Genomic DNA, 15,475 nt, shown 5'->3' with positions numbered 1-15,475 from the left:
ATAAGTCACTTTGAAATCAAAATACAAAGAGAATGGAAAGGAGTATGGAATACAATGAATTTTAGAAATAAACATCTTCCCCAAAGTGTTATGGTTTGGCAGTTCCACTGTCTATTCATAAAATTAGAGCTATGGTATTCTAGTTTCCAAGAACAACTATCTATATAAGAAACTTTCCCTTCTATGCCTAGCACAAAGGATTGAACATTTAGAAATTCTGAAAGCACACAGAAAGGTTCTTTCTCCCCCACCCCCCTCTGGGGGAAACTGAAGTAGACGCAATACTTAATTTGCTGTTACACCTAAGCGTCTTTTATCAATTTAACTACATGGAATGCATCTTTTATGACTCTGTTGACATGTAACATGAATGTGGCACCCAGTGACAGCCGACTCTTAGCAGCTCCAGCCTGTGGCGTTTCGAAGGCAAAAGCTGAGCAGGGGTGGTTGGCCATTGCCTGTTTGGCACAAGTCTATGGAACTTAATGCTCTGAATAAATACCTTTTCTGTAAGAAAATGGCTGGTCTGTACTTGAGAAACAGCTGGAACCTGCTGCACCAGATGCAACTCCAGCCTGTGGATCTGTAATTTTGTTATCTCTGAGGCGAGGGGGAAAGTTGAAAGTAGAAAAGTTCTGTCAGGAAACAGAAGAAAGTGCATTCTTTGGATGCAAACGCTATAATAATAAAGTCACAATAGGAGGGAAATTCAGCTCAACTTCATAATACTGAAAAGACTGAGTGGTTTCAGAATGTATGATTATTTCTGGTTTTTTCCCAATTAAAATGAGATGTTTTCCCTTCAGAAGCATTTTTCCATTTTACAGGAGAAAATATTTCACCAGAGTTTTTTTCAGTGGTTGCTCAAATTTTCCAATGAGAAATTCTGGAAAAGCTCCTTAAAAAAACAAACCCACCGTGGGTTTTCAAGTCTCTATCCCAGTTGTGGCTGTGTGAGATTATAGTCTGGCCCCATGTAAGATATCCTGCATTTTGATGTTTCTATCTTTCCCCCGCCCCCCCCCCCCACACACACATTTGGATTTGGAGCCATAAAATTATTTAAGCTTAGTAAAAACTGAGAGAGGTTGCTCATTCCCCCCCCCCCCCTTAGTTTTAATTTTCAGCAGACAGTTGAAACTGAAGGAGGTGGGGAATGTGTTTGCAGAATGCCCTCTCATTGGCTCCCGACAAGACTTCTTAGGAATGAAGTCATGGCTGTTCAGATTATTCCTTTCTCTTGGACTCTGACCCTACAGCAAGATTCTGCATGCCTCTGCCCCCCCCCCCCCCCCGGAAATTGATCCAGGCCTGGGCCCCAATTCCTGCAGGAGAGCCCCCCCTAATAAAGCAGGGAAGGCATCCCCACTGGTTGGCCCCACAGAGCGCTCTTCCCTGCAGCTTTTCTCCCTCCCCTTCAAGCCAGAGGGTGGGGGTGGGAATTGACTGTCTGGACTGAGCAAAACAAAATAGGAGTCGATTGCACCTTTAAGACCAACTTCATTTTATTCAAAAGGTAAGCTTTTGTGTGCGTGCACACTTCTTCAGACGAGGAATGAGGTACAGGAAGTAGAGCCACATATAGCTGGTGGGGTTTGGAATGCCAAGTGGTACAAAGTTAAAAACCAAGAGCAGAATAGTAAAATTAACGAATTTAGAAAACCTTTAAGAACATAAGAACATAAGAGAAGCCATGTTAGATCAGGCCAATGGCCCATCCAGTCCAACATTCTGTGTCACACAGCGGCCAAATATATATATACACACACACACACACTGTGGCTAATAGCCACTGATGGACCTCTGCTCCATATTTTTATCTAACCCCTTCTTGAAGGTGGCTATGCTTGTGGACGCCACCACCTCCTGTGGTAGTGAATTCCACATGTTAATCACCCTTTGGGTGAAGAAGTACTTCCTTTTATCCGTTTTAACCTGTCTGCTCAGCAATTTCATCGAATGCCCACGAGTTCTTGTATTGTGAGAAAGGGAGAAAAGTACTTCTTTCTCTACTTTCTCCATCCCATGCATTATCTTGTAAACTTCTATCATGTCACCCCTCAGTCGACGTTTCTCCAAGCTAAAGAGTCCCAAGCGTTTCAACCTTTCTTCATAGGGAAAGTGTTCCAGCCCTTTAATCATTTTAGTTGCCCTTTTCTGAACTTTCTCCAATGCTATAATATCCTTTTTGAGGTGCGGCGACCAGAACTGCACACAGTACTCCAAATGAGACCGCACCATCGATTTATACAGAGGCATTATGATACTGGCTGATTTGTTTTCAATTCCCTTCCTAATAATTCCCAGCATGGCGTTGGCCTTTTTTATTGCAAACGCACACTGTCTTGACATTTTCAGTGAGTTATCTACCATGACCCCAAGATCTCTCTCTTGGTCTGTCTCTGCCAGTTCACACCCCATCAACTTGTATTTGTAGCTGGGATTCTTGGCCCCAATGTGCATTACTTTGCACTTGGCCACATTGAACCGCATCTGCCACGTTGACGCCCACTCACCCAGCCTCAACAGATCCCTTTGGAGTTCCTCACAATCCTCTCTGGTTCTCACCACCCTGAACAATTTAGTGTCATCCGCAAATTTGGCCACTTCACTGCTCACTCCCAACTCTAAATCATTTATTCTTTGATCTGGGTTGCATGAGCGGGGGAAACCATCGAACAGTAACATGTCAGAATGTGAGACTGCCGGTTAATTATTCTTTTGTTAATAAACCTGGGTCAAAAAGAAGGCATTTCTTTCCTGGAAGTTTTTCCTGTCCAACTCATTTACCTTTTAACGTGCAATATAAATATATACATCATTCTAGTTTGTCATGAGGAAAAAACACATTATAGTGGGGGATGGGTTTAGTATATGTAATGAGCTAAATAGCCAATATCCCTTGTTTGAGTACAAAAGCATTATTCTGATACACTATCCTAAAAGAGAAATACGTGGGAATACTGTGGATATTTTGCCATACTTGGTGAAAGTGGGTTTAGCATATGTAATGCTAAGTAACTATTTGGACTGAGCAGGATTTTCGTGCAGCGGTGATCTCCCCTGAGGGCCGAGAGGGCTTCCCTTTCGATATTGGGCAGGGCAGCAATCCTCCTACCCCCCCCCAGCTATTCCCCCCCCCACACACAAATAGGGGCATGTCTAAGGGTTGTCCTGGAGTTTGCATCATGTTGACATGTGGGAGAGAAAGATTCCCTCCCCGATTAGACGAGAATCCGTGCAGGGGTGGCCAAGATTTTTTTTTTTTTGTCTACAACTCCCATCAGCCATGCTTGCTGGGGCAGATGGGAGTTGTAGGCAAGAATCTGGAGAGCGACCGTTGCCCCCCTAAGAGCTAATGACCCCCCTATTTTTTCTTATGATAGTAGCAGCCCCCCCCCCCCAAGTGTCCAGAAATGGCAACTGTGTTCTCGGGCGGAAGGCCCCTGGGAAAGCTGGGAGACCCCGCCCGCCAGGAGGGGTGGGCGCTCTGCAGCCTCCTCCCTCTTCTCTGCGGGGGGGGGGGAGAGGGGCCCCCCACAAAGCAGAGGGACCTCAAAGACCCCCCCCCCCCCCGCTTGTGTGTCTCTTGCAGGGCTCCACATTCTACAGACGATGTACGGCTGCGAGGTGGGGCCGGACGGGCGGCTCATTGGGGGGTATCGCCAGGATGCCTACGACGGGGAGGACTTCCTCGCCCTGGACAGGGAGACCCTCACCTGGACGGCCCGCGTCCCCCAGGCCCTGGCGACCAAGCGGTGGTGGGAGAGCGATCAGTGGGCCCAGCGCTACAACGCCTACCTGGAGGAGACCTGCGTGGAGTGGCTGGGAAGGTACCTGGGCTACGGCCAGGAGAGCCTCCTGCGGACAGGTGAGAGCAGCCCCGGGGGGGGGGTGGAGGGGCAGGGGGGGGTCCCTTCCCTGGCTGAGCTCCCCGCCCCCCCCCCGCTTCTGCGCCCCCCACTGCTGGCTGAGCCCTCCGAGGCCCCTCCCTGCCCCCCCACTGGCCCCACCCCCCTCAAAGGGCGCATGCAGAAGCCTTTCTTGGGGGGGGGGGCGGAGAGGGCGAACATGCCGCTGCCTCCCCTTGCTGCTGCTTCATCTGAATGACTCGTTTCCTTCCTCTTCGCCTGACTTCTCCTGCCCGGGGCCTGGCAGGCGGGGGGGGGGGGGAGCGGGGGTCTCCCCACAACAGGCATTTCCCCCCGCGGCGTCCTTAGGAATCGAAGCGGAGCCTCCCCACCTCCCGCTGCAGCCTCCCTGCTCCTTCTGCCCAACTGGTCACTCGAGGAGATGAGCTGACTTCGCGTCTCTTGCGAAGGTGACTCTGGCGGCTGGGATCCTACGAAAGGTCATAGTTGGGACTCCCTTCAGAAATGAGTAGAGGGTTAACGAGACGACCTCGGAGGAACAGGGAAAATCCACACTTCAGCCGCAGTTCCTCATGACAACAACTGATAGCCAGTATTTTTTCTGCAGGTCCACCACATCTGCAACTTTGGTAGCATGCAGCACCGACAGATGTTTTCTGTGCTCTCAAGTCCCCTTTCTGTGTCATCTTTATCAAATTTTCTCAAAGTTTGAACAAAAATAGAGGATAAATTGGAAAAACAAATTTCAATTTTTCCTCTGGAATTTCATCTCAAACAGTTCCCCATTTAGATGGAAATGATTGCTTTGAGTTGCTGCCCTCTTTATGTAGAATTTTACCAGTTTTAGAAAATAGTCACTCCTGTTTTTGACATGGATCAGTTCTCCACTTTTTGTTAAGCCTTCATGTATACTTTTATTCAAGAAACTCTAGTTATAAGAAATGAAACCCTTTTATATTGCCATTGCTTACTTTCTTCCCTCTCCTGAAAGTCCAAGGTAGGAGTCCTTTTAATTAATGTCATATATGTATCAATGCCATAAGATTTCCAATTTACTAATGAGTCACATTTAAAATGTTGCTGTTTATTAAAATCTCTCACTGTAGATGCAACTAGAGAGATGTCAGGTGTTTTACTTATCACTATCCCAAATATTCACAACCTGTTAAAAATCCAATTTTCATGACTATATACTTTTATTTTTGTGTGCCCACAGAAAGGTCTTCTACGCCACCTTTACATAATACCACTCAGTGAGTATTTCTGAAGAATTTTGACCCCAGGTCATCCTTTTTGCTGTCCCAGTTCACTCTCTTTGCTTTTTCTTTGTACTACTGGCCAGTTTAGGTTTTTTACTGTCCCCCATAAACTCATTTAAGAGCCCCATGGCACAGAGCGGTAAAGCTGCAGTACTGCAGTCCAAGCTCTCTGCTCATGACTTCAGTTCGATGCTGGCAGAAGCTCAAGGTTGACTCAGCCTTCCATCCTTCCAAGGTTGGTAAAATGAGTCCCCAGCTTGCTGGGGGGAAAGTGTAGAGGACTGGGGAAGGCAGAGGCAAACCACCCCATAAAAAGTCTGCCATGAAAACGTGAAAGCAACATCACCCCAGAGTCAGAAGTGCTTGCACAGGGGACTACCTTTACCTTTACTATAAACTCATTTACCATAATTCATAAGTTTAAGGTGATATAATTATTTTTATACCAGCATCATCTTTACTGCATTTGTCTGACCTAGAATTGATAAAGCAAAGTTGGGAGTCCAGTGGCACCTTTAAGCCCAACCGAGTTTTATTCCAAGTGTGAGCTTTTGTAACACCACGGCTGCCCACCTGGATCTAGAATTGATAAGTCTTCCAAAGGGCAAATGTGTTTATTTCTGCAATTGTTGCTTTAAAATTATTGCCCAGTAAATTTTCCTTGTTTTTTGCTTTTAAATTCCTAAGTATGTAACTTTTTTGTAATTTTGATTTTCCTAATCCAGTTCTGAGAAGAAAACCTGTCTAAATCCATAATAAAAAGCATTGCTTTAGTCTTTATATCCAGCAGTTTTGCTGTATTCCTTTGTAAGAATTTCTAAATTGGCAGCCAAGTTTCCCAGATCTGTTAGAAAAATTACTGTGTTCTCAGCAAAGAGACTAATGTAAAAATCTTTTCCTCAGAAATTATTTTTGCCCATTCTTTAAAGTTCCTTCCAAAACCAAATTTGTCTAAGCACTACAGTAAATATTTATGTTCCACACTGTCAAAAACAAACCCAACCGTAAGAAACAACAAAGTTGGATACCCAAAGGTTGGGTGAGAGAAAATCATAAGAAGTAAATTAAACAAAATCTATGTATTTATTAAACTAAAGTTAATATTTAAAAACATAGGCGCATTCTGTTGTTGAAGTGGCGCGTATTTGAAGGAAGAAATCCTCAACCAGTATATCATGATACAATTCAGTTGTAGGTCAAGAGCCATGAAACAATAAGGACCAACAATTCAATATCTCTAGGCTGACAACTTTGAACCACATTTAAATGGGACCAAACACATTTCGGATTTCAAGGCCTTCCTCAGTGGTCAAATTATTGTATACACACACACTACAGCATAGAAACACATTAGTGTCGAGGCAGGTTGATTATAAGCCATTCCAAACGCTCTGTGCAACGAAGGATTAGGTTGTATGAATAGTTTTCTTCAACTTTGAAGGACACACATCCAGGGAATGCAGATTCAATAACTCCTTCTGACCATGACTATCAAAATCCTCAGAGTGTGCAACTGTGTTACCAACTTTTAACTGACAGTAACACCCTATCAAAAGCCTTTTCCACATGCAAAAAAGAAAAGGCAAGGTAGGAGTATTTGATGTCTCGATCGACCTCTCCATCCCCCTTGTTAATTACTGCCTTCACTATTGAAGCCACCTGCTAGAATAATTCCTCTTTCTGCAAATTTTAAAAGATCCTCTGGCAATGGAGCATAAAAGTTCCCTTAAAGTAATTCTTTGTATTTAATGTTTGCGTGAAGTCAGGAGGATCCGTGACCTGAATCCATGTTGTTGTGCCAGAAGTACTGGGTCTGTGTCTTTTCCTCTGCACTCTGTGGACATGAACATAACATAAGAACATAAGAGAAGCCATGTTGGATCAGGCCAATGGCCCATCAAGTCCAACACTCTGTGTCACACAGTGGCAAAAATTTTTTATATAAACATACACTGTGGCTAATAGGCACTGATGGACCTGTGCTCCACATTTTTATCTAAACCCTTCTTGAAGGTGGCTATACTTGTGGCCGCCACCACCTCCTGTGGCAGTGAATTCCACATGTTAATCACCCTTTGGGTGAAGAAGTACTTCCTTTTATCCGTTTTAACCTTTCTGCTCAGCAATTTCATGGAATGCCCACGAGTTCTTGTATTGTGAGAAAGGGAGAAAAGTACTTCTTTCTCTACTTTCTCCATCCCATGCATTATCTTGTAAACCTCTATCATGTCACCCCGCAGTCGACGTTTCTCCAAGCTAAAGAGTCCCAAGCGTTTCAACCTTTCTTCATAGGAAAAGTGCTCCAGCCCTTTAATCATTCTAGTTGCCCTTCTCTGGACTTTCTCCAATGCTATAATATCCTTTTTGAGGTGCGGCGACCAGAACTGCACACAGTACTCCAAATGAGACCGTACCATTTATTTATACAGGGGCATTATGATACTGGCTGATTTGTTTTCAATTCCCTTCCTAATAATTCCCAGCATGGCGTTGGCCTTTTTTATTGCAGACGCACACTGTCTTGACATTTTCAGTGAGTTATCTACCACGACCCCAAGATCTCTCTCTTGGTCCATCTCTGCCAGTTCACACCCCATCAACTTGTATTTGTAGCTGGAATTCTTGGCCCCAATGTGCATTACTTTGCACATTACACATTACATGGATGTGGTATGGATTCTGGCAACAAGTTTTGTGGGACTTTGTGTAAAAATTGTGAAGATCCAGGAGGATTTGTGCCTTGGACAGGAGAGTTTGTGTTGTGACAGGGCTACAAAGCACTGGGTCTGCTTTTTCTCCCCCCGCCCCCCCCCCGAGAACTCAGGTGATGTAGAGTTAATTTGTGGTTCTGAAGAATATTTCAGAAGAATCCTTCAAAAAACCGTGAGGATCCGTGCAGCTTTGGATCTTTGTTTTTGCACTGTGTGGCATTTGCACCATGAAGCACTGGATCCATGATTTTCCAGGCGTAGACTGTGGGGGGGGGGGTGTACATTTTTTAAACTGGCAGTACTTTGTGGAGGTCTGCATGCAAAAAACAGGAGGATCCTTGCATTTGACCCCCCCAGCAGTAGTGTGGAGTGATTTCTAGGACCTAGCCTGAGGATACCGAGTTGATCTATAATTTGAAAGTCAATTTGTTGTGTGTGTTTTGGGGCAGGGGTTCTCTACGTGGCTCAGTGGTAGAGAATCTGCTTGGGAAGCAGAAGGTCCCAGGTTCAATCCCCGGCATCTCCAACTAAAAGGGTCCAGGCAAATAGGTGTGAAAAACCTCAGCTTGAGACCCTGGAGAGCCACTGCCAGTCTGAGAAGACAATACTGACTTTGATGGACCAAGGGTCTGATTCAGTATAAGGCAGCTTCATATGTTCATATGTATGTGTAAAAATTATTATTATTATTAATTGCATTTGATTAATTGCCCTATCCCGGCTCGTGCCAGGCTCAGGGCGATGTACAACAGTGAAAACACACATCTATAAAATCAATTGTATTAAAATTTACAGAGCCTGATGGTGTCTTTAAAGTGCTCTTCATTATTACATCACATCAGGGGTGGGGGGATCCCCCCAAGAGGGGATGGGGAGAAGAAAAATCTAGAGGGTCCTTCCTGCTACCCCTGAGAAGTTATGCAAAACTGTTTTTGATGTTAAAAATTGTGACAGTTGAGGATAAAGGTGTCTGGGGCTTTAGCAGAGTGCCCTTTTTATTCAGACAGACAGCTCTAAAATATCAGTATAAGAAGGGCTGAGAGTCTTAGAGCATGTGCAGAGGGTCATTTTATCTTGCAGAAAGTAGAAGAATCTTTGTCGACATCTTTTTTTCTGGCTCCTTGAAGCTGACCGGGCTGGTTAGTAGCCCTGAGATGGCCTGGTGTGGTTCCTCTGCGAAGTCTTTGTGTGTGTTTCTTGCTTGATCCTCTAAAATGAATACTAAGGATCATTTAGGGGAAAAGTCCTGAAATGTGGGTTATGGAAAGCTATTCACCCCAGATCTGTGAAGGGACTCACAAGGCCCGTTTCAGAACCGCAATCTAATTTCCATGTATAGGCTGGAGAACCCACTTCTGTGGATTAGGTCATCTCTTGGAGATGCTGCAGGCTGGGTGCATCCAATCTGGGGTGGGTCTGATGACCACATGGGGTCCCTTCAAGGCCAGTCTCCAACCTCTCATCTTGGGAGATGCAGGCTGTTAACACAGGATGACGTTGCCCTTTCCACAGAGGCCCCAATGGCAAGGGTGACACGCAAGAAGGACCACGATGGCCAGGAGACCCTCTTCTGCCAGCTCTACGGCTTCTACCCCAAGGGGATCGAGGTCACCTGGATGAAGGACGGGGAGGACCAGAAGCCGGAGACGCTGACGGGGGGTGTCGTCCCCAACTCGGACGGGACTTACCACACCTGGCTCAGCATCAAGGTGGACCCCAAGGAGAGGGATCGCTACCGGTGCCGGGTGGGGCACGACAGCCTGCCGGAGCCCCTGGACTTGGCCTGGGAGGAGCCAGGTGAGAGGCTGGGGGATCAGAAGAGGGTGGTACCCTTGGGGAATGGGAGGCTGGCAGAGTGTGGGAGGCAGATTTTTGCCTAGGAAAGGAGGGACTCTCAGAAAAGACACCATCTGCAGAAAGTCTGGCATAGTGGTTAAGAGTGTGGACTCTAATCTGGAGGATCAGCTTTGATTCCCTGCTCCTCCACATGCAGCCAGCTGGGTGACCTTGGGTCAGTCACAAGCTCTCTCAGCCCCACCTCCCTCATAGGGTGTCTGTTGTGGGGAGAGACAGGGAAGGTGATTGTAAGCCGCTCTGAGACTTCTTTGAGTAGTGAAGGAAAGGGTATAAAACTGACTCTTCTTTTTAAGTGTCAGAGTTTAGAGCAGTGTCTCTTTGTAGGTCCCTGGGCTTCCTTGGAGGGAGGGTCCCGACCAGTTGCTGGTACCCCTGTGTTCAAGGAGAAGGAGGAGGAGTGTCCGAGGTGGGGGGTCTCTGGCAGAGTGGTGGAGGACGTACACATAGCAAGCAGGATGTCTTCAGTGCAATTCCTGCCACCTGCAGCAACCTGAGATGCTTTGGCTGGGAAATCTCTGCCTTGGAGGGCAGTGGCCAGGCTGAATAACGATGATCTTTCTTCTCCCCTTCCATCCTCAGGACCCAGCTTGGGGCTTATTCTGGGCATCGTTGGGGCTGTTCTGGCTGCTCTCATCCTGGTGGGAGTCGGGGTCGCCTTCTACATGAGTAAGTAAATAGGGGGAGCCTTGGCTGGGCACTGAAGACTGGGGGTGAGAGAGGGTTTCTGGCAGCTGCAGACATTTCTCCCATATCTGGTGGAGCCTGTGCACCCTCTCCTCATCATGTTATTTTGTACATGCACTGAGAAATATTTATTTGTTAATTCATTTTGAAATACTTCCAGCCAGGACTTTTTTTGAGCAGGAATGCACAGGAACACAATTCCAGCTGGCTTGGCACCAGGGGTGTGTGACCTAATATGCAAATGAGTTCCTGCTGGGCTTTTTCTAACCAAAGAAGCCCTGCGTAAGGCAATGGTGATGTCAGGAGGTGTGGCCTAATAGGCAAATGAGTTCCTGCTGGTTTTTCTACCTAAAGAAGTCCTGCGTGAGGCAATGGTGATGTCAGGGGGTGTGGCCTAATATGCAAGTGAGTTCCTGCTGGGTTTTTTCCACCCAAAGAAGCCCCGCGTAAGACAATGGTGCTATCAGGGGGTGTGGCCTAATATGCAAATGAGTTCCTGCTGGGTTTTTCCTACCCAAAGAAGTCCTGTGTAAGACAATGGTGATGTCAGGGGGTGTGGCCTAATATGCAAATGAGAAAAAGCCCTGCTTCTTGTTCTCCTTTCTCTTGCAAGGCAGGACGCTGGACAACTTGCCATAAAAATCATGCTAAACAGATAGAACAGGATAAGAAACTGGCCCTAAAAGTCTCCCACCCGACATGTCACAGGAGAGGCCACAGTCCTTTCCCCCAGGCAGGGGCCTTTGCAGTGCCTCAAGCATAGGGGAAGGGGGGGCATAAGTATCTGGTCTCCCCCAGTCCTTCCTGGGACCGTCTCCTCCGCCCTGAAGGTCCCCTAGTTACCCCTCCGTGCACTAGAGGCAGGGGGGCTCTGCCCCTGACAGTGAAATAATCCTCTTGTGACCCTACAAAATCCACATTCCGAGATGATGGGGGAGAAGTGGGGTCATTTTGTCTCCTGGCTGGATTTTCACCCAGAACTTAATCGCACTGGGAGTTAATTGAAGCTTGATGACCTCAGTGGGATGTCTCTTGCGTAAAGGCTTTCCTCATATTAAAGAGCAGTTTCTTTCCAGACCCAGGCCTCTCTGCTCCCTTCCCTTCTTCTGTGGCTCCTCTTGCTCTGAGACTCGGGTGGGCTCAGAGAGAGCCATCCTTGTTCTCTTAACCAAAAGTAGCCAGTTGGGATATGGCAAGATCTAAATTCCAGTCATTAGAGGTTCAATGTATTTGCTTTGGTAGTAGCAGAGACCTGACCTGGAATTACAACCTGGTTCAAAACAAATCCCGTGTTTGAGAATTAGATTGAGTGGTTTTAGTTTAACAGTGTTTGGTTGGGTTAATGAGTTCAGTTGCTTTTTGATAAGATTGTAGAAAAAGGGTTAATTGCCTCCTTTGCCCTTGTTGTTTTTTCTTCTGGTTACTTGTTTTATGTATTAGCCTGTGCTGTAGAATAAATATGTAGTTTTCGGAGTTTGCTATTTTCTTAGAACCATCCCGTTTCCCCTCTTCCTAAAAGACTTAGATACAGAGCTTTACTTGGACTAAATAACTCTTGCCTCCGTTCCTTATTGACCCAACATAGCGTAGAGTAGTCCTTGGAAATTGGTTACAAGGAGAGTGGAGGAGCATCTGCTGGGGGTGGGATAGTTTAAAGGCTGTCTTCACTGCAGAGGGTAGGGATGGATGGTCTCTGGGTGTCTCTTCCCCCTCTGATGTTCCCTGGTTCTCTTTCTGCAGAAAAACGTCAGCAAAAGGATGGCTACAAAGAGACACCAGGTGAGTGATGTCTCTTTCTCTTTGGAATGTTCTGTGAACACAAAAGTTGAGGTGCGAGCCAACAAGATGCACAACCCCCCATTTATGTGGTCTGGAGGAGGAAGGGAGCATCTCAGTCTGTCTCCAGCCAGGTGGCTTCACGGTTGCAGCAAGATGCACCTGGTCAAGGCAGAACATCCACAACACACTCCAAACAGTGTAGAACAAAATTGAACAGCAAAACACTTTCAGTGAAAACAGTCCTCGGGTGTAGAAATGAAAAGCCAGAGAGCAGGAGCCCCCCTTTGTCCCCCCCACTTTTGCTCTGGATCTACTATGGTCTCCTCTTTGTTCTCTGCAGCATTTCTCTACAGCCAAAATATCCAGCCATTAAAGCTTCCCCATCACTTCATATAGGGCTAGCTGGATTCAGGAATTTTCAAATTTTTTATGAAGTAAAATCCAGTAAAATCAACTGCTTTTTCCCATGTGAGCATATATTAAAGCATCCTTATTACAGTATTTTAAACCGAGTTCTCTCGGTTCTTGGTTGTGATATTCTATTAGCGATAAAAAGGTTACATAATTTACAGTTAGATGAGTTCTTGTGCTAAATTTAAACCATCCTGGAAAACCTAGATGTTTTCTTAACAATTTAATAATTTCATAAAGCAGGAGTCAAGTGCACCTTTAAGACCAACCAATTTTTATTAAGCACACGAAAGCTGACGTTCTAAATAAAAATTGGTTGGTCTTAAAAGTGCACTTGACTCCTGCTTTGTTCAACTGCTGCAGACCAACACGGCTGCCCGCTTGGATCTATCTTAATAATTTCATATGTAAAAGCAAATAATAATACATCATTATTACAGTATTTGAACGTTTACAAAAAATGCAACTGCTGAGGGAATGAGACAAGAAGTCTGGAATCTGCAAGGTCTTGTGGGGAGTGCCTCCCATTCATATATATTCCCCACCCCACATTATTTCCTCTCCCTTCCACCCAGCAGTCCCTGAATCATCTCCCCTTTCCTTGTTTCCTTCTCTTCTTCCCACCCACCAGCCTACCTTTTATATGCCTCCTATCTTTCAGCTATATTTATTATTCATTTTTTAATAGCCCACCTTTCTCCACAGTGGGGCCCCAAAATCATTCTCCCCTCCTCCTTTTTATCTTCACAAGGTGGATGAGGCTGAGAGAGAGAGTAATTGCCCAAGGTCACTCAGCAAGCATCCATGGCAGAGTGGGGATTCAAACCTGGTTCTCTCAGATTCTAGTCTGACTCTAACCAATACACTCTACTGGCTTTCATGCAGTGGCTGCTGTTGAACAGTAGCAAGCCATCACAAATGGGTGAATCATGGTAGTGAGTAGTCCAGGTGTTACTTCCAGGCCTGGATGAGTCTTCCCCAAAGGCTAAAACAGCCTAGGAGAGGGCTCTTCCCACATCCACCTTTTACTGACAGAAACCAAGGCTTGCAGGCTGACAGTACTGTTTTGGTAAAGTAGTACAGCGCAGAATAGCTTCGAAGATCTCAGAAGTCACCCAGTTCTTAAAGCTATGGTTGCAGCTGGTGTCATTTTAACCTCCTGTATTACTTTTTGCCAGATTTTTATGCCAACCTGGGACTTCTCTCAGGTTTGTAGAAAGATCTGACTTATCTGTTCTTGATCCCAGTCTCTGGATTTAAGTGTCCACAAATGGGACTGTGTTGAGAATTAGGTACACTGTTGTCAAAGAATGCAGTTTTGTAAGGAAAGTACAGTCAAGTTACCTCCAGAAGAAGATCTCAGAGGTCCAAGTGAGAGGATGAATTATGGCAGGCAGGGAGGCCAGGGGTTGCAAACATGTGGAAAGATGGCCTGGGTGGCTGGGGAAACATGGGACTGGAATCCAGGGGAGGAGATTAGAGCAGGGTGAGAACATTGGACTTGGGAGGGCTTTGGCTTTCCAGAATCTCAAGTATAAGCAAGAGGATACACAGTGAGAATATGGTACAAATCAAACAGACTGTGTAACAATAACAGTTTGTTCGGGTTAAAGGTCTCAAAATGATTTTATACACAGATCTTAAAGGTGCACGACCATTACACAAATATACTGGTATCCATTAATCAGGTCCCTGAACATAAGTCTCTAAAGCATAATCTTGAAAAGTAGTTCTCGCAAAGCGTCAGTCACCGGAGAAAAAGCCACAGTCGGAACGGAGACCGGTATCAGCATGCGCCTTTATCAGTCGTTGATCTCTTGGCAATTTAATGCTTTACGGCTCCTCCACAGCCATCAGATTTCTCAATAATGGGGACTCCAGTCTAATTATTACAACCGGAAAAATCTACAAAATGTCTCAGCTGGTAACGTCCAGGGAAATTGGAGAAAGTTGATGGTTGTGGAGGAAGAAGAAGAAAGAAACCTAAAAGGTTAATATGCAATTAAAGGGCCAAACATTAAAAACAAAGTGTAAAAAAATCATAAACCACCATACATGTATTTATTGTTGAAAGCTAAAACCATTTAAGGGCCTAGCGTAAGCCTCTATTCTATATAAAATCATCAAACTTCAATGGGAACCCACTCAAAATGACCTGACACGTTTCGATCTAAATAGGTCTTCTTCACAGGTCAGAAAGGTAAGTACACATATTGGCTCATAATACAGAACAGAATAAGAACATAAGAGAAGCCATGTTGGATCAGGCCAATGGCCCATCCAGTCCAACACTGTGTCACACAGTGGCAAAAAAAAAATTATTTTTATATATATATATATATATATATATATATATATATATATATATATATATAAAATTATATATACACATACACACACTGGACCTCTGCTCCATATTTTTATCTAACCCCCTCTTGAAGCTGGCTATGCTTGTAGCCGCCACCACCTCCTGTGGCAGTGAATTCCACATGTTAATCACCCTTTGGGTGAAGAAGTACTTCCTTTTATCTGTTTTAACCCAACTGCTCAGCAATTTCATCGAATGCCCACAAGTTCTTGTATTGTGAGAAAGGGAGAAAAGTTCTTCTTTCTCTGCTTTCTCCATCCCATGCATTATCTTGTAAATATCATGTCACCCCGCAGTCGACATTTCTCCAAGCTAAAGAGCCTTAAGCGTTTCAACCTTTCCTCATAGGAAAAGTGTTCCAAACCTTTAATCATTCTATTTGCCCTTTTCTGCACTTTTTCCAGTGCTATAATATCCTTCTTGAGGTACAGTGACCAGAATTGCACACAGTATTCCAAATGAGACCGCACCATCGTTTTATACAGGGGCATTATGATACTGGCTGATTAGTTTTCAATTCCCTTCCTAATAATT

General features: G+C 45.2%; 1 protein-coding gene across 1 annotated transcript in view; it reads left to right on the top strand.

Annotated features, from left to right (window-relative positions):
• LOC132571671 (class I histocompatibility antigen, F10 alpha chain-like) overlaps positions 1 to 15,475 on the top strand; it is a 168,421-nt gene that overhangs the window by 42,341 nt on the left and 110,605 nt on the right. Inside the window, exons 3-5 of the mRNA XM_060238463.1 lie at positions 3,596 to 3,871; positions 9,355 to 9,639; positions 10,279 to 10,369. Of these exons, the coding sequence (XP_060094446.1) occupies positions 3,596 to 3,871; positions 9,355 to 9,639; positions 10,279 to 10,369 (652 nt within the window). The remainder of the gene's footprint in view (positions 1 to 3,595; positions 3,872 to 9,354; positions 9,640 to 10,278; positions 10,370 to 15,475) is intronic.

The sequence above is a fragment of the Heteronotia binoei genome, chromosome 5 (genome assembly GCF_032191835.1).
Source record: "Heteronotia binoei isolate CCM8104 ecotype False Entrance Well chromosome 5, APGP_CSIRO_Hbin_v1, whole genome shotgun sequence".
NCBI classification, from domain to species: domain Eukaryota; kingdom Metazoa; phylum Chordata; class Lepidosauria; order Squamata; family Gekkonidae; genus Heteronotia; species Heteronotia binoei.
This window is presented reverse-complemented; position numbering and strand designations above follow the sequence as displayed.